Source organism: Punica granatum, chromosome 4 (assembly GCF_007655135.1).
Source record: "Punica granatum isolate Tunisia-2019 chromosome 4, ASM765513v2, whole genome shotgun sequence".
Taxonomy (NCBI): Eukaryota; Viridiplantae; Streptophyta; class Magnoliopsida; order Myrtales; family Lythraceae; genus Punica; species Punica granatum.
The window spans coordinates 13,611,549-13,638,033 of record NC_045130.1 but is presented as its reverse complement, the minus strand read 5'-3'; the positions used below and the strand labels follow the sequence as shown (position 1 = coordinate 13,638,033).

The 26,485-nt window shown below is 42.4% G+C and overlaps 4 protein-coding genes across 4 annotated transcripts; 2 read left to right on the top strand and 2 right to left on the bottom strand.

Annotated features, from left to right (window-relative positions):
• Window positions 1-347: 347 nt before the first annotated feature.
• Window positions 348-2,821, top strand: LOC116204968 (transcription factor TCP23). The gene has a single exon (XM_031537365.1). The coding sequence runs from the start codon at window positions 903-905 to the stop codon at window positions 2,283-2,285; it is 1,383 nt and encodes a 460-aa protein (XP_031393225.1). The 5' UTR covers window positions 348-902; the 3' UTR covers window positions 2,286-2,821.
• A 2,653-nt stretch (window positions 2,822-5,474) lies between these two features.
• Window positions 5,475-7,265, bottom strand: LOC116206306. The gene is made up of 2 exons (XM_031539137.1): window positions 7,057-7,265; window positions 5,475-5,908 (listed from the first exon to the last, which is right to left on the bottom strand). The coding sequence occupies exons 1-2, from the start codon at window positions 7,130-7,132 to the stop codon at window positions 5,685-5,687; spliced, it is 300 nt and encodes a 99-aa protein (XP_031394997.1). The 5' UTR covers window positions 7,133-7,265; the 3' UTR covers window positions 5,475-5,684.
• Window positions 7,266-7,396: 131 nt separating this feature from the next.
• Window positions 7,397-17,115, top strand: LOC116206304 (DEAD-box ATP-dependent RNA helicase FANCM). The gene is made up of 23 exons (XM_031539135.1): window positions 7,397-7,552; window positions 7,653-7,989; window positions 8,339-8,482; window positions 9,052-9,134; window positions 9,265-9,379; window positions 10,247-10,338; window positions 10,454-10,508; window positions 10,582-10,703; window positions 10,837-10,950; window positions 11,573-11,766; window positions 11,851-11,981; window positions 12,128-12,188; window positions 12,293-12,363; window positions 12,711-12,760; window positions 12,872-13,037; window positions 13,188-13,315; window positions 13,402-13,719; window positions 13,806-13,872; window positions 14,591-15,232; window positions 15,353-15,832; window positions 15,951-16,002; window positions 16,144-16,296; window positions 16,404-17,115. The coding sequence occupies exons 1-23, from the start codon at window positions 7,505-7,507 to the stop codon at window positions 16,894-16,896; spliced, it is 4,116 nt and encodes a 1,371-aa protein (XP_031394995.1). The 5' UTR covers window positions 7,397-7,504; the 3' UTR covers window positions 16,897-17,115.
• A 440-nt stretch (window positions 17,116-17,555) lies between these two features.
• Window positions 17,556-21,313, bottom strand: LOC116206305. The gene is made up of 5 exons (XM_031539136.1): window positions 20,336-21,313; window positions 19,298-19,759; window positions 18,504-18,881; window positions 18,340-18,407; window positions 17,556-18,146 (listed from the first exon to the last, which is right to left on the bottom strand). The coding sequence occupies exons 1-5, from the start codon at window positions 20,981-20,983 to the stop codon at window positions 17,933-17,935; spliced, it is 1,770 nt and encodes a 589-aa protein (XP_031394996.1). The 5' UTR covers window positions 20,984-21,313; the 3' UTR covers window positions 17,556-17,932.
• Between the last annotated feature and the right edge of the window lie 5,172 nt (window positions 21,314-26,485).

Here is a 26,485-nt window from a genome sequence, read left to right as displayed (position 1 = left end):
AGTTTGCAGGGGAAAAAAAAACATATACAACACGATACTGTTTGACTATTGTCCATAATAAAATACGATCCGGCTTAAAGATGCCCGCTCGTCCGACGGAGGCCATGGGCGGTGCAAAACATCAAATGATTGTGATTGCCGAATATTCAATAACTGCGACCGATTTAACCGAGTAAGTTGGTATTAACTCGATGCGCGTAGAGATGACGGACTAGAAGATGAGGAAATCTTTCTGTCACGTTTCAATAGTTATAATAGAAGAAGATAAGGGGGGCATTTGAACATTCGGAATTTAAGCAGAGGAGAGAGACCGACGGCAGCAAAGGCTGTAGTAAACAAAAACAAAAGGTCCCCCCACCTTCGTCCTCTTCTCCCTCTCCTCCAGTTGGACCCCATAACCCCACACAAAAGCCATCCCCCCGCACAGCTCAGCTCAGACCACAGCCCTACTCTGTCTGTCCCTGTCTGTCCCTCTCTCTCTCTAAGGCAGCGGCAGAGAGGAGAGGAGAGAAGACGACTCGGAGACATCAGTCAATAGTAAGAGAAAGCCAAAGAAGATCCCCCCGCACTACTAGTGGTAGCAGTTCGGATTACAGTAAGCAAGGGGAAAAAAAAAAACAAAGCAAAAAAAAAAAAAAAACCAAGCTCCCCAAAAAGCAAAGCCCACCCACACACACACCCCAGCATAGATTTCTCTCTCCTCCGCTGTCTCTCTGTCTCTCTCTCTCTCTTTCTGTGTCTGTCTCCTCCGATTCATCAGTTGGATTAAATTGAATTGAATTTCAATTCCATTTCCAATTTCAAGTTGCTGAGCTGAGGTTAGCTTTGTCGGATGCTGTGCAAGAAGAAATGGGGTCATCTTGAAAGGAGGGCTCAGTTGGAAAAAGACCAAAAATTTTTCCATGGAAGTGATGGAGCAGAGCAATAATAACGCCACCCCCACCAGTCAGACCAATACAAACACCACCACTCCCGCTCACAAGCAAGAATCCTCCTCCGCCGCCGCCGCCGCTGCTTCTCTCCAGTTGGTCCCCTTACAGGCCGAGCCGCCCCCGCCGCCGGGTCATCATGCCGGACATGGCCCATTCATGGGCTCCATCTCCTCCACCCCCAAGCAGCCCCACCACCAACACCAACCCCTCTCCGTCTCCGCCGCCAATTCTTCCTCCGCCGTCGTCACCACCGCCACCAAGGCCATCTCCAAGCGCCCCACTAAGGACCGCCACACCAAGGTCGAAGGGCGGGGCCGGCGGATCCGCATGCCCGCCCTGTGCGCTGCCCGCGTCTTTCAGCTCACCCGCGAGCTCGGCCACAAGTCCGACGGTGAGACCATCGAGTGGCTCCTCCAGCAGGCCGAGCCCGCCATCATAGCAGCCACCGGCACCGGGACTATCCCCGCCAATTTCTCCAGCCTCAACGTCTCAATCCGCAGCAGCGGGACCACGATTTCCGCCCCGCCGTCCAAGTCAGCCCCCTTGTCCTTCCACGGCGGGCTGAGCCTCTACGGGGACGACACCGGCCGGAGGCTCTTCGGAGGCGGCATGGCGGGGCTGCAGCACCAGCTATACCCCACGGTTCTCGGGTCCGATCCTGGTGGCGGGGACAATTCAGGCGAGAGCTACATCACCAAAACGTTCAGGGAAGATCTCTTCAAGGATTCCTCCCACCAGAGCAATGAAGCCGCGGGCGGAGCCGGCTCTCCGGCAGCTAAGCAGGCACGGACGGGGGTCCAGGACCAGGAATCATCCGGTCAGGCTCGCCACGGCTCGGGCGTCCTACCGGCGGCTCCAGCCATGTGGGCCGTGGCCCCTGCTGCGACCAACGGGGGCAACGCGTTCTGGATGCTCCCGGTGGGGAGCGCAACCACGGCAGGCCCCGGGGTGGCGGCGGCGGCGGCGGCCGTACACGAGCCTGCAGCGCAGATGTGGACGTTCCCGGCGGGAGGTGCGTCGGTGCAGAGGGTGAACTTCCCGGCGGGGGGAGGGGCCCGGTTCACGCCGGTCCAGCTGGGGTCGATGATAGTGCAGCAGCCGATGGGGACGCAGCAGCTGGGGCTGGAGGGCGGTTTGGGAATCATGGGCGCCTCCATAAACAGCGGATACAGCAGCAACCCTAACCCCGGCGGCAGAGTGAACCTGGGCATGAACTTGGAGCATCATCATCATCACCATCATCAGCATCAGCAACATCAACATAATAAGCAGCAGAACCAGACCGGGCAACAACACGGCGGTAGCGAAGATGACGACGACGACGAAGACGATGACCCGACAACAGATTCATAAAAAGTAATTTTTATTTAATTTTCTCATAATTCCTCCCTCTCTCTCAGGTAAATTGTCCAGGAAAAAAATTATATATATATATATATAATTCAATTGCTTCCTCCTCTCAGTCTCACTTCACTTCACTTCACCTGCGCTGTCTTTGTTTGTGTAATTTATTTTGTGGTCTGTGAGCTTAGCTGTTAGGTTTTAGCGGTCATTTTATTTTTTTACCCTTTTTGGCAGTTTTCTTGGGGATCAGGTATTGCTTTTTTCATGTTGGTGAGTTAATGATCAGATGAAAAAGAGCAAAATGGGAATTAATTGCTCTGAAAACTTTGTGCAGGCAGTTTCTCATTTTTCTTTTTTCTGACATATTTGAGTCTGTTCGACTCTAATCTCACGGTCCATATGAATGCCTTGCAAATGTATGGAACGGCTTAAATCGCATTTTATAGATTAATTAAGCCTGGCACGGGGTGAAATTCCTTGTTGAAATTCGTAATGTAGCAGAGATTATTTTGCTGTTTTTATTATTATTATTATTATTATTATTATTGCATTTTGGGTTTTCCAATAAACACTCAAATGGCACGGAAACAAATGCCATGCGAGCTGCGATTTGTGAATCCAAGGTAGCTTTGCCATTTCTGGGCATTTTTGTGTTCTTCATCTTCTCGAGCACACGCTGTGTCTGATCAAAACCCTAGATGGTTTATTTTCAGTAAAATAACTGACGCACAGCACCATACAGTTTTTCTGAAATGAAATGATCCGTTAATTTTCCATTTGTCTAACCACCTATAAAATTCCGTTCTTTATCTATGGAAAAAAGGGTTTTTACGGTTTTCAGTACGGGCCGTTCTCGGGAGGTTAATGCCGGTGACCTATCTAATCTGGGCTTGTGACAAGCAATGCCGGCAGCAGCACCGGGGCAGTGGCGAAGCAAACGAGCACATGGAGGTAGTGTTGCCAATACGACCGTGCATGGTTTACAGATGGTAGCGATAAGGTTAATGCCGGTGACCTATCTAATCTGGGCTTGTGACGAGCAATGCTGGCAGCAGGACCGGGGCAGTGGCAAGGCAAACAAGCGCATGGAGCTAGTGTTGCCAATACGACCGTGCATGGTTTAGAGATGGTAGCAAAAGTCATTTCTATCGATGTGTTAATGTGGTGCAACCAGGTACTTTTGCCGTACAACAACGTCGGCATGGTACTTTAGACCTCCTCCACTGTTGGATGTTGGGCTTGTCGCCTGCAAAGGAGAGTTCCCGTTTAGTAACTACTCATAAGGTCTCAGATACCATAGTAGTGCGTGACAAGATAAACTAAACAAAATTCGATATAAATAGTATTGGGGTGAGAGGGAGAAGTGAAGAAAATTTGGGACCAGAAAGATGCTGATGGACCGCTATATATGAGAGATATTATTATCTCTTCAGAAATTTAAATAATAACGTCCCCGTCAACTTTCCGAGATATACAAATAGATTCGATTAATTTTTCTATTTGGTCCTTTCGCTCTTAACTCACGCACACACACACCATCGAAAGCGAAAGAATTCTATTATGCTCCGGTCGATTCTCCTCACCTCATGCTTCTTTTCATTTTGATTTCGATAATAATTCATAATATTAATGATGATCATCGTCATCGTCACGTTACGATTCAAATAAACAATAAAGCTAAAATTATCTGCAAACTGTTTTAGTAAGATTCCATCCAACCTTGATTGTAACGTATTGTTTTTCCCACACTTTCATCCTATCGTAACACTTTATTATGCTCCGAGTCATATCATTGTTGGTCACCACGACACATATAAACCCTTGCTCTATAATATTGGGACATTCATTACATCCCTTTTGAAAATCAGACATATTTGTCGAACTTCAAAATGCTGGAATTCAGAAAGGCCTCAGACGACAGACATCCGTATGAGAAAAAAGGGTATACGATTTTCACCAAAGTTCAAAATTGCCTTTTTTTTAAAAAAAAATAAATCGTAAAAAGCCCAAACATTTGACTTACGGGACCCCGAGTTCCATCATAACATTAATAACTAATTTAAAAAGCAGATAGAAAGGAAAATATTTGTTTAATTAAGAAATGTAGAGAATATTTAATTTTCATAATAATCGATTAATAATGATGAAAAGAGAAAAGGAGAAGAGGAGGGAGATGGAAAAGTCTTGATTGTACGCAAAGTGGGGACAGCAGGACAACCCACATTTCTTGACCAGGTTGGCATACAAGAAAAATAAAAAAAAAAAAAGAGAGAGGGAAAAAGGGCAAGAGGTCGGCTGCTCCTCTCCTTCCCTCGTGCTTATCTTCATAACCACAATTACAATCAACAAATCAATAATCAATAAGCTCCTCGGAATTAATATCTAATCTACTTTCCAACTAAACATAACAATTTGTCAAATACTATCTAATTCAATAATGTAAAGAAGAGACTTTGATCGCGTATAAACTTATCAACATCAACCACCGAAATCTAGTAGTCTAGTGATTGAGAATTGGATCAGTTGTCTTGTATACTCGAACCTTTTTTTGATAGATCTATATAATCAAGCTTGCGAAAGCTAATGTAAGCTGATCCTTGTCAACCCGTACGACAATGGGGTTTATCTTCTCATCTTCCTCGACAAGTTGAGGAGATTAGTTGAGGATTACGGGGCCAATGGGAAAACGGAGGTGCAGAACATAATGCAATGATTGCATTACACCTACGATCAGTCTCCATCATCTGCTCAGCCCCAGAGGACACCATTTGCCCATTTCCATTGAATCTTTTCCCCGTCACCAATTCAGCACCACACACGCATTTATAGTACCCTGTTACCTTTTCCCTCTTCCCTTTCTTTTCCTTTTGGGTCGAAACCGCTGTCCGTTCTGTTGACGTGGCCAGAGTCCCTCCCTTCCCTTGGATGAATAATACATATCCAAATAGTCACGTAAAAACTTCATTTTCGAATGACTTATATCCAATAAAAAAGAGAGAGTTATGAATGGAACGCTCTTCATTCGGGGATGGAATTTTATACAGCCACTTGCTCACCTAATATTTTCTCCTGTGAAGGCCCCTTCAATTCAAATCATGAGTTCTTTTCAAGTGCGCGGCACAATTAAGTTACTACGTGCCTTTTGAGTCTAAGCTGATGACGCCTAAGCACTCCTGTGCTTGCACATGAACCATCAAATTGAGGAATAATTAGGGTAAGAGCTCAAACAACTATTTGAAGTCTCCGCATGATATTGGCTGATCTCAGTACGACCCAACAGTCACACGATTTATGTTATGTGGTCTGTCAGCTTAACCCAAAAAAGAAGACTGACAAGAATGTTCAATTGGTGAACCCAGTGAAAGCCATAACACAAGATACCATAACTGGGGCTATTGTACCATTGGTCTAGGCCGAGGCAGTTTTCTTCTGCTGGAAGATAACAGCATAGACGGGGACTGCAACACCTATGCTGAAAGCGGTCCAAACTGCAAGCGTCATCTTCAGCTTCTGGTGCTTCATCCTGTCCAAATTGTACATGTGCTTGGCATGAAGGTAGTATGGCTCGTCGTGCCCATGCCCGTGTCCCCCTCCCATCCTCTTTACCCCGGTTGAGTGGATTCCTCTGCTCACTGTTAGGAAAGAACGCTGTTGATACTAGCAGGGCAAAGAGTATACAATCAAAAGGCAAACTTGCTCGCACTGTGGGTTCCCTAGCCATTTGCTAAATTTTATTCTAACTAAACGAGTCCACTTCTCACATTCTTATGGTTAGTCCATCAAGCACTTGGAGATTTAATTCCAACAAGGTTCGTGGCGGTATTAGATTTTAACATAAACATAAAAGGTTTATGATACATCTTTCACTTTTATGGGAGGAGAAGTTTGTTATTAAATCCAAATTCAGTCACAAGCCAACGATCTAAACCTTTGCTTTCTGATAGCCATTGTAGTTTCAGATAAAATGCTAACAGTGAGAGATTTAGCAGCTTCACTTATGGTCAACTAACAAGCTTTAGATCATCATACCAGTGGCAGCAACCATAACACAAATTAAAGAGACAGAATGTAATTATATAAGCTTTTCTCCCGTCTGGAGACCTCTGAAAGACTGAAACTACTAGCATTCATTCTTGAAGTAGAACTGATCATAATCACCATTTATCTTCATTGGGAACAACAGTCCTGCATACTACATAACACCAACTAATTCAACAACCACCTTCAGACATTTAAAGTTCCCAATCCAACAGGACGAAAACCAATGCAACAATCCCTTTAATCTCAATTCCTCAATGGAACCGGAAACCAATGGAACAGGAACGTCTTCTTCCAAAAGACGTTCCCGTTCCACTGTACCGGCTATTCAACTAAAGACCCTGTCGACACGAGGACTATCAAGGCGTACGCTCTAGCAAGGACTAAAGTCAAATCTAGATTGCAAATCCTGATACCGATCTAATCACCCTAAACCTCACGCTAAAGCTGCGTTAGCTTCTACAGCATCAGAGTCTCGAGCAACACGAACCACTTCCTAAGAGCTAAATCAACCTCAGCTTGTCACTCGCAGATCCCACTCCACAGAACGAAATTTCAGAATCTACATACAATCTCTAACGATTTCCTGCTTTAGGCAGCTTCACTCGTTCCCGAGGGCCTCTCGTCTACAACGACTCAACGTAAATTCCAAATCTCCATTATCCTCAACACATAGTTCAACGAAGAGCGACAGGGAGCAGCAGAAAAACCAGCTAGGGAACAAGAGAGAAAGAGAGAGCACCTGATTTGGAGAGAAACGACTCAGATGAGGAAGCAATTAGCTTTGATGCAGATCTCAAACCGTTGTTCAACGCCATGATCAGCGATCGATCGCTTGATAGCAGCTATGCTCTCCTCTTCTCCTCCGCCTCCTTCCGTTCTTCTGCTTGTTGTGGGCAAGAACAGAACAGAGAGAAAACGCAGACAGCCGCAGGGTCTCACCTTGCAGCGCGTGCGAGAGAAACGCCTAGATTGTTCCCAATGGACCGGGACCGGGCCTGAATTGGCCCACTAAGTGATGTAGCCCAATATTCAGCTCTCAAGCCCATGTTCGGCCCGAAGAAAGCCCACCTCACTTTCGCCCCGTTTTCAAGTTTTACCGCCATTTCCACTGAGCGCTCCGTCTTCTCCCTTCCCATGAGAGACTGAAAGCTCACAAACCCTCGTGCAGGGGATCCTCCGGAGCATCCATGGCTTCCTCTGGGCCTCACGTCATCATCGGCGACACCGACGACGATGTATTTCACAGCTTCTTCTTCTTCCTCCGTTAAACGCCTTCGTATGCCTCTCCGTCTCTCTCTCTTTCTACCTACAGTTGAACTCTTTCTGTCTGTGTAGGACTTTGATTGGGATGCAGCTGTCAGAGCAATTGACATGGCGTGCCAGAGTTCAGGGCCTTCTACTTCTACTGCCCCAGCGGACCCGTTCCGGACGCCCTGCTTTGCCCCCTCAGATGCCCTTTGTGGAGGCTTTGATGCTCCATTTGCAGCGGATAAGAGAAAGAATGGGGCTTCTCGGCAGTCAACTCTTGATAAGTTCATTGGGCGTGCCGGGCCGAGACTCGAAGTAGAGAATCGGGCTGTTGCGGTTGAGGATCGGGGTAGCTTCGACAGTAATGGTGAAGTGAGCTGCGTCGAGATTGATGTGGAGGCAGCCAAAACTTGGATATATCCAGGTTCTGCTCCTGGGTAGCAATGTAGCATGTTGATGAATTATGAATTTTTCTTCCCAGGAGGATTGATTGTTCCTTGCAAGAGTAATTGGGTGTGGTTTTTGATAACCAATTTGCTATTATCTGGAGCCATCATCTTCAATGTGCTTACCGAAACGAAAATGAAAACCGGCATTGTTTATTCTTTTGACTCACTGAGGCAGTCATTCTTCAGTTTGCTACATCAGCTTCTTAGTGGTACTGCTTTCAATGGAGCACTTTTACCGAGAACGATGGAGAGAAAACATCAGTCTTCCTGGATTTAAAAGCTGAGGCTTGCAGACTTACTCACTCAGTCTTCTCCTTTGTGCAGTAAATGTGCCTTTGAGAGACTATCAGTTTTCCATAACAAAGACTGCACTTTTCACGAACACGTTGGTGGCGTTGCCAACTGGGCTTGGGAAGACACTCATTGCAGCAGTTGTGATGAATAATTATTTCCGATGGTTTCCAGAAGGTAATGCAATTCAACTCGTAATTATGAGTTTTGGTTCTATATTGCTCTTTCAGCTTTCTTGTTGACTGCTTATCAATTTCCAAGTTGGTTGAGATCAAGTTTTGGGTTAATCGTAGTGGGCTTTATCTTCGAATTTCTGTTTCTTTCTGGTTTTATTGAGCTTGCCGTCTACTTTCTTTTAAAAGATTTTGCTTCCTCTAGCATTTTAAAGTCTCCCCTTTTATCCAGACTACAGCTAGCTTGAGCTCCTTCTCTCTCTAAATTTCAAGAACTGGAAGGTTTTTCTGTATCTAAAGGTTGGGTGGTTAACATAATGCATATATGTTCGGTATGCTGGATAAGAGATGAGGTTATATCGCATTTTGGATGTAAACCTAAGTTCTCAGCATATGCATTTTGCAGAATATTATTTTCAAATGCCTGGCCTTAATAATCAACTATGTGCTCATATACACCGCCGTAGTGATATCTACTTTCAATTAGCATGACATTGTCTGCTACTTGCTTGAATATGTATGAAATCTAAAATTCTTAATTGTTGCCATTACTTCACTGCCTTTTCATGACAGGGAAAATTGTCTTTACTGCACCTTCTCGACCCCTGGTTGTGCAACAAATAGAAGCTTGCCATAATATTGTGGGAATACCCCAAGTAAGAATCTTCTTCAAGACCTGATCATTTTCTGTTTCTTAATCAGAGAAAACCCTTATGGTGATTAAAAAAAATCAAGATTATCCTCCTCAGGATCACGCATTCTTATAAAATTAAATGTTGAATGCAGGAATTGACAATTGATATGACTGGTCAAATAAGTCCCACAAAAAGAGCAGACTTTTGGAAGACCAAACGAGTTTTCTTTGTCACTCCTCAAGTATTTGAGAAAGATATTCAGTCAGGTGAGTTTTTGCTCAAAGTTTCCTATCAACTGCTGATTTTCTATGTTACTTTAACCCCAGCAGTTATTTGGCCTCTAGCATAACCTATTCCCAAATTAATAGAACTAGAAGTTCTCTGGCATGAACTCAGAGTCATAAATATGAGAAATTATGACATCTAAAAACACCAGCTTTTTGTAAAGGAATAAGTGAAGACTACATTAAACTCTACACTATTGATTAGAATGTGGAGACCGCCAATAGAAGTGGGCTGTAAGAAAGCATATAATAGCTCACTTTTCAAGCAACTGATAGGTTAGCCTGGTTCCAGTACCCAAGGGTAGTATTTAGGCCCTACCTTTTGAAGCTTCCTGAGGTGTGTCGGAGGTTCTAGAGCATTTCAGCTACTGTGCCATCTAAGAATGTTGGACTATTCACACCAATCCCAAGGTTCATGTGACACTTCGGATTCCATGGTATTTAGGAGTTCAATTTTGTTTTGAACTTCTGGAGGCTTTTTGGGAGTGTGCTTCCATCATTTGCAGTCTGGTATCTTTGGTTCCGACTCTTTTTAATAAGTCACCTGATGGGGTCTGAAGTCAGTGAGTCTAGGGGACCGTGGACCAAGGAAATTCTTGTGGATCCTGTATGGTTCAAGCATCTTGATTGATTATGGTGGTCCAAGGAGGTCTAGGGCATTATAAACTGATCAATTTTCTAGATTCCCACTGTAAATTGTTTAATATGTGCATGTTTTTCCCATAATTCACGGTCAGTATGAGATATAATCTTCTTATTACTAAATCTCAGCTTTTAATATTGTGATGTTACATTATGTATCTTTCTAAATTACATTTCTTTATCATTTTCCATGCCATATCTGGGTAGGAACATGTTTGGTGAAGTATCTAGTCTGCTTGGTGATTGATGAGGCTCACCGAGCTCTGGGAAACTATTCTTATTGCGTGGCTGTTCGTGAGGTTTCCATCTTTTCTCGGCATGCTCTTTTAGTTATTCTATCTAGACTCTTTATCCAGTATATTCTTCAAAATCTGTATAGTTTCATTTTCTGTAAATGACACTTTCGTTTTGCAGTTAATGGCTATACCAGTGCAACTACGATTATTGGCTTTGACTGCAACGCCAGGATGTAAGTGGTTGTCTAGATTATTTTCCAGAAAATATATATGAATGCAAATGTTCTTATCTACTGCTATTTTCAGCAAAGCAGCAGGCCATCCAGCATGTAATCAATAATTTACTCATATCAACACTTGAGTATCGCAATGAAAGCGATCCTGATGTCAGTCCATATGTTCACAACAGAAAAATAGAATTGATTCAGGTGTATATTCTTTCTTTCATTTCTAGTCATAAAAGCTTATTAACATTTGATTCAGGTATATATCCTTTCGATCATTCCTAGTTATGATATGTACGTTTACTAATTTTGGATTTACTTTTTCTTCCTTTACAAGGTAGCCATGGGCGAAGAAGCTATTCAGATAAATAATTTGCTTCTCAATGTTATACGTATTTATGCGGCCAGGCTCAGTGCCATGGGAATTCTTCTGAACAGAGACTATCAGACTGTACGTTCTATTTTCCATTCAAATCAGAAATTTGTAGTGAATATTTTGGGTTTTCATTTCCTTTCCATTCATCTATGCAATTACACAATTTCTTTCTTTATCTAGAAATATATCACCACCACAGCATAAGCCGAACCTTGAAAATAGAAGGCACTTGAAGAATGTTACTTTGTACTCCATGATGATTAGTAGTTTGATTGCAACATCGTGAATACAGATAGTAAATGTTACTTTAGTGGTAGGTTTGAGCATCTTATTGTAGTGATTGGAAATACCTTTTAACTTTGGCTTCTATATATTGCTTTCATTTTTCCCCCCTTTTCAAAAAGTGCTGCTTTTATTCATGACCCAAAAAGTATATATAGTGGTTGTAAAACCCAAATTACTTGATTTTTTTTGCATTCTATTCATCTAGATTTTATATTTCCAGAGTGAGGAATATAGAAAATGCTACCAGACCTATCACAATAGAATCCTACTTTCTTATAGATTTCTTTCTTTTTTATCCCATCTTCTACTGGAAGCTCAATCCTTCCTTTTGATGTCTAGTTTTATTATTAAATCGCCATATTTTATAGGCATTTCTGCAGTGCATTCTAAAATCAATCTTGAAATTTGACAGTTGAGTCCATCCGATTTGCTTAATTCAAGAGATAAATTTCGTCAAGCGCCTCCACCAGAACTTCCCTCTGTGAAATACGGGGAAGTTGAACGGTTTTTTGGAGCTCTTATCACACTTTATCACGTGAGAAAACTACTTTCAAGTCATGGGATTAGGCCTGCATATGAGATGCTAGAAGAAAAGTTGCAAAAAGGGTATGATCCACTTGCTTATTTTTCCATTCTTCTTGACACTAAATCCTACCACTTAGTGAACACTCTTAATCCTTAACATTGCAGGTCTTTTGCAGGCTTAATGAGCAGAAATGAAGATATACAGAGGGCTAAATTATTGATGCAGCAAAACTTGTCTCGTGGCACTCCCAACCCGAAACTATCAAAAATGTTAGAAGTACTTATTGATCATTTCAGTATGTAGCACGCCAATTCTTTTCATTTGGTTCACAAATATTGAATTCCTTTTTTTTTCCCTTCCATTTTACATAAATAAATGATTCTTACCTTTTCTTTTCCTATAATTTGGTGGGAAAATAATGTCTTTATTTGTCATCTGCAGAGAGTAATGATAAGCAAAGTTCACGGGTCATAATTTTCTCAAATTTTAGAGGAAGTGTGAGGTAAGGATTAGCTTCTTATGTTACTAACTTGAAATTCTTGAATTTTAAATGTGCTTCTAGGCTTAATCTTAACTTTTGTATTATGAAATAATGCTCTCATTCAGGGACATTATGGAGGCATTGTCGAAGGTTGGAGATACAGTTAAAGCTGCTCAGTTTGTTGGTCAAAGTGCAGGTATCTATTGTTCTTGTCATGCTCTTTTAAAACTCGCCTCTTAAATAGTGGCATCTGTGTTCGTTTCTTCATACAGTTACATAAAAATTTTCTAAAAGTAAGCATGATGCTATGATGGGCTCTTTGGCTAATATGCACACTTTAGTATTGGTAAATCACTGATAAAGTTCTTGCGCTTCTACTTTACCTTCCACTGAGCCCATCCCATGAGCTAGATATCATTTGATGCTGACTGGTTTTCTTAGATGTCATGTATATCTCAGTCCTGGGATTCCATCAGCTCTTCATCAGATAAACAGGATCTCTCTGTTACACGTATAATTCTCTTTTCTCTCTTTTTTTTAAAGGAAAATCACTGAGGGGTCAGTCGCAGAAGGTTCAACAAGCTGTTTTAGAGGTAATTGTGTTTTTGCATGTTTCTTTATTCTTCTTGCCTTTTGTCTTGTTTTATTCTCCCTTCTTCTCATCTTCTTTTATTTTTCCTGCTCCTCATCTTTTATCATGACAGAAATTTCGGTCTGGTGGATATAATGTAATTGTGGCCACCTCAATTGGTGAAGAAGGTTTGGATATAATGGAAGTTGATCTAGTAATCTGTTTTGATGCCAATGTGTCCCCCTTGAGAATGGTGCAACGCATGGGAAGAACTGGAAGGAAGCATGATGGACGAGTAGATATCCTTCATATTCCATTAGATTAGTGATTGTTATTTTAATGTGAAAATTATGATCCAGCTTAATTTCTCTACTTTCTAGGTCCAAGCATTAATTTCATATTAAGTATTTGTTCTGTGCTTATTGTTGTTTTCTTTGACAAGTATTTACTAGTATTAGCTTGTGAGGGGTCAGAGATGAAGGGTTATATGCGCAAGCAAGCTAACAGCAAGGCTGTAAAGAAACATATGAGGAATGGAGGGATTGCTAGCTTCGATTTCCACTCTAGTCCAAGAATGGTCGGATAATCTTGACTAGTTGACTAGTAAATTCTTTACTGTCATAGTTCTTGCCTTTTCATTGCGAGACTTTCACTATTTTGTAGATTCCCCATATCTTCAAACCGGAGGTGCAATTTGTTGAGCTGTCAATTGAGAAGTTCGTTCCTCGTGGAAAGAAAGTGAAGGACGATCATGCCGAGACCCTCAAATATAGGGACAAACTAACTCCTGATGAGGCCAATTTGATCGCCAAATACTTTAATAATTCTGAAAGAGGATGGAAGCCTTCTCTTATTGCTTTTCCTCACTACCAGACATTTCCATCTAGAGTGCATCAAGTCATGCATTCTTATAGAACAGGAATGTTGATTGATTCAATGCAACATTTGCAAGGACATATCTTTTCTAGAAATAAAGACGAGGTTTGCTCCTGGTTTTCTTTGAGAGTTGCTTTTGCTTTTCTTTTTTTGCTTACCTATTCACTTATATTAACATATATTTGTTTCAGGAAGAATTCTCTTCGTTCCAGCAATTGGGCGCTGAGCGGGTTGGGCAACAAAAAGATGATGGAGAAGGTATTTAATCTTAGGGTTCATGTGGACACGGTTGATGATTATCCTTCTATAAATGGAAATATTCATATCGTTAAATAACTATGACAATTGTTATATTTTCTGAAGAGAGCAGAATTGATGTTTATTCTTTCACTAGAGTATACCAATTGACTAGCTATTTGTCCAGTCATTGGTGTTTGTGTAGACTATAAAAATTTGCTGAACTAGGATATCTGCTTCCAGTTGAAATATGACACCATCGTGGTTGTTCAATTCTTGTAATGTGCACTTATAGGATGTATAGGTTTTGTAGCCTCATTCGGTGGAAAGATACTTGGAGATGGAAAGCTAATGTTGTCAAATTTGCTGCCTTGGCTTCATAAGCTGAAATTTACTATAAACTAAGCAGCAAAATGGATCTTTTCTTTTAATTTGTAAGAATGAAAAGATTCAGGCTCAGCTGATTTGTTACCATGTATAGATAGACTATGCCAATCAAGTTATTTAATTCCGTGGCTTTGATTAGTTCTTCATTGTCCTTGTCGCCAATTCCTATTTGGTTGAACTGGATATCCTGGGTAGGAGGGCTACCATATTATATTTTGATCAGCATGGAAATTACACAATTTGTACCTGAAATGTGTATAATTAGGCCGTAACCTCTTTTATCTTCTTTCAGTACTTGTCCAACATTTTGTGGCGTTGATTATTTCTTGAAGTGTTTTTACTTGATTTGCAGGTTTCTTAAGATCCAGTAAATCTCCTGATGCAAATCCTGAAAGGTGTACATTACGCTTTCAAGCATCGCCTACAAGGACTGTAGGAACTGCTGAGAAGCATGAGCAGCCTGAGCTTAACAATGGAAATCCTCCACCACACTCTTGTTTATTTAGTTCAGATTTTGTGACCGTTGATGCCTGTGGGAATGTCTCGATCCTATTAGTCCCTTCACTCCACATTATGGAAATATCTCGCACTAAGCAAAATTCTACTACTACAGAGCATCTGAGTTGTTCGAAGACTCATTTTGACAAATCTTGTCCTTCAAATGAAAAAATTAAAGTTCAAGCAACTCTACCGAAAGGTCCAGAACAAACTCTCCCACTGGATATGCCTCCAAATACTGAGACTGGGCTGCAATTTCAATTGCACAGTTCTGATTGGCAGCAAAATGGAATTGTGGATACCATTGAGAGAAGCATGGGGATAAAACTGACGGATGAGATTCTTCAAAATGAAATTGATAGCCCTAGAGGCACCCCTGATGTTATGGAAGTTAAGGCCCCATTACCTCAAGCAGACGACGACATGGAGACAGCATTGAGCCCCCGGCTGACCGACTATTTTGAAAGTGGAGTTGTTCCAGAGTCTCCTGTAGGAGGTAGTACTTTTTCATTTGCATTCGTATAGTACATTCTGGCATGCATGTGGTAATCTTTTTCATATTTTGACTGGTGTAATTTGACTGCTGTAGTCTAATGGGAGATTCTGCCGATTGCAGGAGCATCATGTGCTAAAGACATAAGTGAGTTTCATGAGAGAGATAATCTTGGCACACCCAAAAGAGCCAAAATCAGTACCGGGATTCTCTCCACCTCAAGATCACCGAGTTCTGGGAAATTTGAGAAAGTAGTATCTGATAGTTTTGATAGTGGCGAAAATATTTCTGGTTCTCCTGCGAATAACACAAAAGATTCTTCCATGAATAATGTGAAGGATGTTAATGAAAGATGTACCCCTGGAACTCCAGCTAGTGAGAAGATTCCACCAGAAACCACTGGAAGTGGTTGCTGTAGCAAAGATTGGTGTTTCACTCCCAGTAACTGTTCAGGAAGCATTAAACAGCAGCAGAAGTTAAAAAGGCTACGAAGAGTTGGAGAGGGTGACAGTCATCTTTACACAAAATGTCGAAAGAACTCCTTACCTTCGGTAGCAGAACATCTTGCTGGGATGGAGTCCATCCAAAATAAACGAAGTCGAGGTAATAACAATCATGTAGGCATCTTTGAACTGCAATGATTTACCTCGGTGGTTTCCTGTGCTTGTTAATGGACAGGGTTTCACTATGTCACATGCTTTGCATCTGCTGTTACATTTAGGGAAGAAGAACTGCTACAAGAATGGCAAGGCCTATATTGACGAGGAAGCCGAGTAAGTTTTATATTCCAACACTAGGCAAAATGTGGTTTGAGCTTTGATGTGTGACAATGGCTCCTCTCTAAAACATGGCTCTTCCTGTCAATCCTAGGCATGTTTTCTAACTCCGAAATGTTCAACTGCAATCTGTGTCAGGGTATCGTCGGGGGCCGACACATCTGATGAAGATGAGGAGGATGCCGAGAATGATGATTCTTATGATGATAGCTTCATAGATGATAGGATCAACCCAACAGCAGGAAGCACTCAAGCTGCAACTGCTTCTGTTGACATGATAGCGGTTTACAGGTTCTATTTGCTGGCCCTTGCTCTTCAAATTCTCATCTTCTCATTAATAGAAGGCTCTTCTTCCGCCCTATGATTCAGAAATAAGATCAATTAGCTTTCTCTGACAGGCGTTCCCTGCTGAGCCAGTCACCAATAGCATGGCAGGCGAATAATACTAGCACTTCAAGTCCTGACTCTCTGGCTGTGGGCACCAGGATGAGTGGATCAGGCTGTTCTTCAGTGGTTCATACCAAGTATAGAGTCTCAGGATCTTCCGAGTATGCTGCCAATGTCATTCCCGAGACAGGGGAGGCAAGTAAAGTTGAGAGTCGGAAGAGGAAACTGGGGGTCCATGAACAAGGGTCTCTACCCGTCGTCAACCTGGAGCGGGAGTTCTCGATCCATACAGAGTTCGTGAAAGAAGAAAATGGTGGTGATTGTGACCTCTTCTCTGATGATCAGTTCTACGAGAGTATTGATCTCGATGAAGTGGAAGCACAAGCTACCTTGCTTCTCAAGCATAAGACACAGTTTTCACGACATGAGCAAGAGAACGTTCCTAGACAAGACATTCAGAACTCAGGTTGTCCCAATTCCCCGTCTTTCGATCTCGGGATATGATTGAATATAAGGTATTCAAGTACATAGGCCAAGCTAGTAGCTCCCCTCGAAACAGAAATGGGGCTGCAAATTTAAGTTATCATAGATGTTTATGTACAATTAGTTTGTAAAAAGGAAATTAGTGAATAGTTTGTTGAGAGGATAAAATAATGATTAATTCAAAAGAAAGGGGCAAAAAAAATAATAATAATGAGGGACTCAAACGCCTTATTTGTGACATTACAGAGGTCCAACGTGATTTGTACTAATTTACCCTGCCCGTACTATTGGGCCCTCCGAAGCCCACTATAAGTATACGAAGCGTTTGGGCCAGAGTAAGTGACGTTCACAGTGCAGATGCAGAATGGGTCCGTCAGTAAGTGCAAACCACTCTGTTAATGTTTCGACATGTCGGTATTCAACCGCCGATCACCGGCTTAAGCCCACCGATACGAGACACTACTTCTCCGTCGCCCAATCTGTTAAATGGACCAGACTTTTTGCTGGATGCTGAACCGTTTCTCACTCGCTAAGCCCAAATCAAAAAGCTGATCCGACAATCTGACCCAACGATATGGCACATAACGCAGGACGGCCTTGAAAAGCCACATTGATCGCCGATCTTTCCAATGACCGGACTACCGCATGGAGCTCGACATTACAATGAACTGACCCTAGACTAAAAAGGCAAACATATGTTAATACAAATTATCGGCATGCGAAGAAAGAAAACCACTCAAGATACAATGACCTTTAACGAAGCGAATTCAACAGATCTAAGTATCCACCTACTGCTTGCTAATTAACAGGTAATGTAACACTTTTCCTACCGCCTTGGAACGATCAGAAGACACATTTTCTTTACAATGGGACACTTAAAAAAGGCAGACGCAGCCAGCCACGTTCTACCATTCCACCATTACAAAAAGGGACACAACTGGAATGACAAAACGGGCTTTCGGCATGCATGCAGTTAAGACTAAGAAAATCATGGTAAAGGAAAAGGAAAACCAAAGCAGCTTCGGATTTCGATCCCACCCCACCACCATCCCTGATATTACCCACTCATGAGGGACAACTTCCGAAAATCCAAGGACCCAAGGGCCGATTCCGGGAATGGCTGCCCATCGGGCATCCACAATCCTCCTTTTGGGGAAAGCAATATCTGTTGCTGGCCTTGGCTGCCTCCTGTGCCGGCGGCATTGGTGGATGGTTCTTCTTCTTTCCTTTTCTTCACAAACTCGAAAAACTGTGCCACTTGGCTTGCATACCTGCATAAAAGAACCGATTGAATTGTCAGTAACTCATAAAGTTTGAACTCATATCAGCTTTCATCAGATGAATTGTTATTTTGTACTCCGATAAAAGCAAACAAACTAGGGATAGCTCATGCGTGCAACCAAAAAATAAACTCTCACAAGATGGATTAGTGAAATTTTGAGTTCACAGAAGCTCGGAACTTACTGCCTCTTAGCGTCAATGTCTCTGCTGAAATCAATGTTTGGCTCACAGTCGAGCACCAATGCAGGAACCTGCTCGCATCCAAGCCAATCAGACCTCAGCTAAAAGTGATGGGGTATTAAGAACGAAAATCAGATCAGCCACAGAGGCAGATCAAGATTAAATACCTTCTGGATACTTGAATGCATGTGATCACCCTCCAGATAGAAGACTCGGTCCCTTATATTGGGAGGTAAGCAGTTGTCAGTGAGCAAGGGTGGCTTACTCACAGCTAATACCCCATGATTCCCGCTCTCAAATGGGAAAAGCCAGCTCTCATGCTTCTCGTGCAAGTCCCTGAGATACTCGAGGCTGACTCCCCCTTCCTCTGTTCTCTTGCGTAGCTTCATTCTCTTGTGGCAAGTATCAGGACTCGCCCTGAGGTAGATGAAGCCGTCGGGAATGAGACCAGGCAAGCATGAAACGACCGGGTCGAACCACGAGTCATAGATGCTGATTTCCATCTCGTTCATCCACTTAGCCTCATGAACAGCTCTTACAAATACCTTCAGAAATTTTAGGGAAATGAGTAAACTTGTTAGATTAAAATGAACTAGCTTGAGATAGTATTTGTCATTATTTTCCAACTATTTTAGTATTTATGTGAAATAATGTTCTTAAGATTTACAATGGGTAGTGGGGTCTTTGTCTAGAAAACGGTTGCACTGGTTCTCAGATGTTGCCAAATTGAGGTGTACTTACAACGATGAAGCTGAGATTTATTACTGATACACTAGCGCTACTTGTCTCAAACACTATTAAGTAAAAGATCCAGAAGTGTGTTGTTTGAAGTTTGTTTCTATAAAACAAAGTCCATGATAAGTTCAGTCAAAAGGATTCTGTAGAATGAAAAAGACCAAATGACAACCTCAATCAAGAAAAAATGACAGAATGAGTAAAAAGTCTATGATCAGATGCTCACCATGCGATCGCTGAAAACACTTCTCTCCATCAGTCGAAGTGGCTTCAGTCCACCCGAGGACTCCCTCTCCTGCATAACCCTCGTAACAAACACATAATTCTGGAAAGTATATGCATATCTGTGTGGCTCGGCATAGAAAGCATCCAATATATTGAAATGATCAGGCCCAATGTCCTGCCACTTGCTGATGGGTTCAGGAACCACCTCCACAAGGTCGCGAAGCTCGAGGGTCTCATTGGCAATCCTCTGAAGGAAAGTGGTCTTACCCACGCTGATATTACCCTCTACACAGAAAGTCAGCCGTTTCTTAGGGGCTGACTTTCCATCCAAGTCGGAGTCCTTCAGCTCCTCCTCTACACTCTCTTTGATATAGGTCGTAATACTTTCAGCATGGTTCTTGTGAATGATTCCAACAGAACTTTGCAAGTATTCCACCATCTTCTCACTAGACTTCCCAAAAAACTGCAGGGTACAACGGAGCTACTCGGTTAAGATGGCTGCATCATGTCAATAAACTCGGGGGATGCATTGATTATTACACCGAACTGCGGTCAGTAGAGCTTAGTAATACTGGTTTGATATCCTCAAGATGAAAATATTAAGCAACACACATTTCACACTAAAGCTGTATGTACACCGACAACAGTGTAACCCCTGATTTACAGAGGCCCAGAAAGTAGAGCCGTCCCTTTCTCGGCGAAGTCGCGGGTTGCAGAAAGTTGTGGAGAAAAAGCCTTCACCATAAACCAAGTATCATCGCACTACTTCCCTTTTTATTTAAACAATCGTCTTTCGAGGTTAATAAAGTCCAGATTTTACAAATATTTTAAGCGATTACGCCACATCGAACAGAATCCATACATGAATACCACTGCATAACTCGAATTAAGGACCAGGCTTTGCGATTCCGAACCGGGTAAAACGCAGCAGCAACCACTACGAAATGGCAGACAAAATTTAATCCAAAAACAGAAAGAAACCAGGAATAGTGACAGAACTGAAACATATAGAAGCAGAGAATACAGCAATGTCCCATACCTTGTCTCTGTAGAGCTGCTTAAGCTCAGCAACTCCAGCAATCCCCTTCTCCACCAATTTCCTCAGGTTCCTCGGGCCGACACCGGGAATAGCCAGCAAGTCCGGGTTACCCGCCAAAATGGATGACTCTCTGCTCCTCCTGCTGTGAACTCTCACCGGCTTTTCCTCCGAGTCTGAAACACTCTTCTCGACTTCTGTTCCACTCTCGACGCCCCCATCACTCACTAATTCCTTGGCAGAGCTCTGGGAACCCTCGGATGCAGCCGCAGCAGCCAAGGACCCGAACCCGTCAGACCCCGTCCGGAGCCAGGCGACTCGAAACCCGCTGTTCTCTTCCCTGAACACCGCCCAAGCGTTCCTCGAGGGGTTCTTGGGCGGTACGGAGCAGAGGCAGACTCTGCTGCTCATTGTCGGCGGCTTGGGCTTCTTGGCGACGGAGGCGGCGGCCAGAGCCGAGCCGCCGCCGTGGAGGGCCGCGGCGGCTGAGGGCATTGCGTAGCTAGAGGGTGGGCCCTTCGGGCCAGGAGAGAGGAACTTCGAGGTAGGGCTTTTGGGGTTTTTAGGGCTGAGGAAGCCAAGGGACAGAGAGGGTTTACAAGCGGTGCAGAGGAGGGGGCCAGATGGGCTTCGGCTCAGCAGCTTCTGCATCCCTTCTTTGCATCTCAGTGTCTCTGAAACTCTTAAAATCCCTTCCCTTGAAGCCCAACAGAGACGAAGACGAAGCAGAGGAGAAAAGGGTCACTGGGTACGTACAGAAGAAAGAAGAGTTTCTGCTATGGAGTTCGAAGGGGTGTCCCTAGGGTTTGGCGAGAAGAAAAAGATGATGAGAACGGTGGAAAGTTTGGAGTTTTTTGGCGCTATGAAAATGGAAATTCTGATTATATATATACGACAACCGAGCGAGGGATTTTAGGGTTTTTGGAGAGTTTTTATGGGGTTTTCTGCCGATGGCCTGTCCACTGATTCAGGGTTACATTACATCAAAGATAAACGGAGGACGACGACGACGACAAAAGGGGGGAGGTTTTTTTTTGGGGACCAAATTAATGGTTTCTAATTAATAATTAATAATTAATTACAGTGTATATGTGCGTTATTATCCGTGGGTTGTCTCTCATAGTTTCATTATTACTCAGGAATTAAGATTTCGATTATTTTAATGTTGAATGGAACAGATGGAATAATTAGGTCCAGAAATAAGATATTAAAAACACTTGATTCATTATTGTAATATTTATTGGTGAGGGCCGACCAGATGAAAAAGGAAACGATTTTTCCATTCTTTGGGCCATTGATTGAGAGTCTACGTAGAGTCAATTGTCAAATATTCTTTCTTTCCACCGTCTGTTTAGGAAACAAACCATGAAAACATTGGTAGGAGCTAAATGTTTTGTACATTGGAATTGTTTATTGTATAACATAAACATATGGCTGGGTTCGAACAACTTCGTTTGATCGGGTTTGGCTCCGCATGGGCAGCATGAATCGTGGGCACTTGATCGGAAGAAAGTCGACTCCTTTCAACAATATGAATTGCTGGCTCTCGTAGAGTGACTTGATCGAAACGGCATGGGCAGTATGAAATGTGGGCAGAGTCGAGTTTGAAAAGGGGTATCGTGGCATTTTTATAAAGTACTATAATTCGTTCGACTATGGTTAGGAACTTAGGATAGATATTGAGCTTACCGGAAATACAAATACATGCTGGAAATTAATACGTAAGTAGTGGGCTTTGGCATTTTGGGCCTATCAGACAGCTTGGGCCTTCTTAGATGTATAACTTGGATGGGCCCAAAAGCCCAGGCCACCTGATCCCATCTTGAGTGGATTTTATTCTCTTTACCTGCATGGGACGAAGTTTGGGAAGGACATGGAGCTTCTGCCGGTCAGTAAATTCGGAATTTCTAAGAACAACATTTTGTTGAGAGAATTATCCCACTATGAATGAGAAAATCATGGGTATATGTGAGATTGGATTCCATAACTTATTAGCTTGAGTTTTTGGATTGGAGATAGATCCAATAGTTTATAAGTTCGGTAGAGCTTTTACACATTTTGCACTTCCATACTAAACAAAAAGCTTTATACAAGAGAAATTGCTAGTGCGAAATGTTGCTTTTCTTATACGGAAAGTTTATTACTAGAAGAATGACATTTCATACAAAAAAAAAAGGTCATGCAAAATATTTTTCTTCTAGTGAGAAAAGTTTTGTATAAGAAGAACAATATTTAATACCGAGTAATCTTCTCTTGATGGCAGGTGAGGGTTGTTCTTATTAATTCTACTTTATCGTCTATCCCTTCTCACATTATGCAATGCACACTCTTGCCTCAAAAAATCTGTGATGCTTTGGATAAATTGAACAGAAATTTCCTGTGGGGCTCTTCGGAGTCTCGTCGTAGACTTCATCTTGTTGGTTGGAATACTATAACTCAACCAAAAATGAAGGGGGTCTGGGGATTTCTTGTGCTGAGGTTGAAATTTGGCCATTTTGGGAGGATTTGCTTGGCGAACAAGGGATGATAACAAACCTTGGGTCCGCATTCTTAGAAGTTGCTATATCATGGGGCCTAGGTCTATTGCTAAGGGCACTAGCTTAAATCGGTTTGCTCTAACAGCAAGGACCCGACTTTGTTCCATCGGCTCTAAATGGGCAGCGAGGAGAGGAAGTAATATTAGCGTATGGCGGGACTCATGGGTTGGTTCTAGACCCATTCGTCATGTTATATCAGGCCCTCTTTTGGAAGTTGAGGAAAGACTTGTAATGTCTGCTATTCTTAAAGATGATGGCTCCTGGGATCTAGACAAGCTATCTATGGAACTTCTTGAGAGTATCCAAGAACATATGCCTAATGTGCTTAGGAGCATGCAAGAGGAGGGACAAGATAAATTGTTCTGGAATTTATCGATGAATGGTCAATTCACTACTAAATTTGCTTATGACTTGGCTTGTGGTCGCGATCCTAAAGAGGATACGAAGACTTGGGCATGGGTATGGAAGGTTAAATATCACCCCAGTGTTCTTAATTTCTTATAGCTATGCTGTCACGACAAGGTCCCTTCTGCAGATCATCTTTATAATCGGGGCATGAATATTTCCCCTGTTTGTCAGCTCTGCTCCCAAACAAAGGAAACCCTTATCCATATTCTCCATGAGCGCTCTGTTGCAAAAGATTTTTAGAGCAAGTTAGGGTGTCCTAATTCTAAGCTGGCCACTTTTTGGTTACTAACCCATGAATGGATACGAACTAATTGTTAGGCTTATGAGGCGCATTCATTAAATATTCCATGGAATATCATTTTCCCTCATGCTTTATGGTTGCTATGGAGGCAGCGCAATGCTGTTATTTTTAACAAGGTTAAAGTTTTTAAGACCCTATCTCACATATATCTTGGTAAAGCAGCAGAATTCCAGGCAGCTGCTCCGATGTCTAATCCTACTATCGAACAAGCAGTTCCTATTCGTTGGACTTCACCGCCCGAGCGGTAGACTAAACTGAATACTGACGGCTCAATGGTTGGTTGTTCGGGCTGAGTGGGTGCCAGTGATGTTCTTCGTGGAACTCTTGGGAATTGGATTAGGGGTTTTCCTAAACCTCTTGGAGTTACTAATAGTGTCATCGCAAAACTTTGGGGCTTCCATGATGGGTTTACTATGGCGCGTGATATGAGCATTCAATTTCCACTTGTAGAGTTGGATACGAAAGTGGCATTTGATCTCGTGTGGGGTTCTTGTTCTGATCATATTAGTTTTGGATTCCAGGAAAATCAATCGAGGATTTTCGAGATTCGGAGCTTGCCGCATCTATCGAGAAGCTAACAAAGTGGCGAACTTTTTTCTCGTCCTGCTAGAGACTTTTGTAGTGATCTTACTCTCCATGATTCCCCTCCTACACAGGTCACCGACTTAGCTAATGTTTTGGGGATGTCTACTCCCAAACTTGTGTATATGAACAGTTCCATCTCGGATGGGTTTAGCTAAATAATATTTTTCCTTTTGAGATAAAAAAAAAACTGTTTCATACCGAGTTGAGAAATATTCTTTGTATGAAACTTTTGAACTAAAGTGTAAAAAATTTCAAATTGCTCTTTCATTCATTATAGAAGGATTTCTCTGGTATGAAATATTGTTCTTATATAAGGACTAATACCAGCATTGCTCATACCAAGGCTAAGCGCAATACACGAGTACCCGGTTGGTTAAATGGTTTTGTTTCCCAAACAGCTCAATGCTTCGACACCCCTCCTCCACGACCCACTCCATCATTCTCCTCAGGTTTATTCCATCCTATAGAGCAATACCTCACTTGTTCAGATATCGATGCTACACACATGTCTTTGCTGGCTGCGGTTAACCCAGAATTCGAGCCCAGGACTTATTCACAGGCTCCCTGAGATCCTTAGTGGCATTTGGCTATGCAGGAAGAGATTCGAGCTTTGGAAGATAATAGGACTTGGACAATTGAGTCCTTGCCTCCTGGTAAGCGATCCGTTGCCTGTAAGTGGGTCTGCAAGATTAAACGACGAGCAGATGGTAGTGTGGAGCGCTACAAGGCTTGTCTTGTGGCAAAATGTTTTACACTGGTAGAAGGTGTGGATTTCCATAAGAATTTTGCTCCAGTTGCAAATTTGATCACTGTTTGTTCCTTGTTGACTATTGTGGTTGTGAAGGGCTGGGCTATTCATCAACTCGACGTCGACAATGCTTTTCTTCATGGAGACTTGGATGAGGAGGTATACATGTCGCTACCTCCAGGTTTTCATTCATCTCGTTTTGATCAAGTTTGTCGTTTCCAAAAATCCCTTTATGGTTATTGTCAAGCTTCTTGCAACTGGTATTCTAAGTTTGCCACTTCTTTATTCCATTATGGTTTCCAGCAGTTAGAGGCAAATCAGTCCTTATATACCTTCACCAGTGCGGGTGCATTTGTTATTGTCCTAGTCTCTATGGATGATATGATTCTCGTGAGTAATGGCTCCGATCGCTGTGACCGCTTTAAGCGCTACCTTTCACCAGTGCTTTTGCATCAAGGATATCGAACCTCTATCATATTTTTTGGGCATTGAAGTTGTTCGATCGATTCCGATCTTTTCTAGAGCTAGAGGAGCTATACATTGGATATTCTCACTGAATCAGGTATGCTTGGTTCCGTACCTGCTTATTTTCCTATGGAGCAACAACATAATCTCTCTCAGGATAGTGGTGATCCTATTCCTAATCCGATACAGTATCGTGCCTAGTTGATTGATTGTTGTATTTGACAATACCAGACCTTGGCTCTATTATCCCTTTCACATACTTTCACAATTTTTACAAGATCCTTGATAAGGTCATTAGGACGCGGTAATGCGTGTTCTCCGATATGTCAAGCAATCTCCAGGACATGGCATTTTTCAACGGCCCACTTCTCTACAGTTAGCAGCATGTTGTGCTGCTGATCGGGCAAGCTGCCCCACGACTTGTCGTTCCCCATTCAATTGACCTTAAGTGCCAATCCTATCTCCTAGAAGACCAAGAAGGAAACTACGGTTTCCAAATTATCTATTGAGGTTGAATATCGCGCCATTAATACTACTATCAGTGAACTTTTGTGGCTCCAAAGCCTCTTTCATTGTTTGAGCATTCAACATTTTGGTCATAAGACCATTTTCTGTGATAATCAGGCCGCTCTTCACATCGCATCCAATCCAACTTCATATACGTTTTGGAGCTATTGCCACTTCCCACTTTTTCATGCGGTTGCAACCAACTAATATTTTCACGAAGCACTTGGACGTGATCGTTTCCATTTTCTTCTCGGCAAGTTGGGAATTTGGAATCCTCATTCTCCCACTTGAGGGAAGTATTTTCTTCACAATTATGTACGATATGTAATTGATACATGTACCATACATAGCTATGCTGTAATATTCTAGGATAACTTTCCATTTATTTTCTCCTAGAAAATATTGTATATATCGTTTGTTACAGTGCATACAAAATCAAGCTTTTGCCCTCAATCCGTTCTTGACAATTTTCGCACAAGAAGGACAATGTTTTGCCCAAGCTTTTTGCACTAGTGTGAAACCTTATTCTTCAAGTGTGAGAAGTTTTCGCACTTTGAGTGTATGAAGTTCTGCCATGTGACCCCAGAAATCCCGCGCTACAT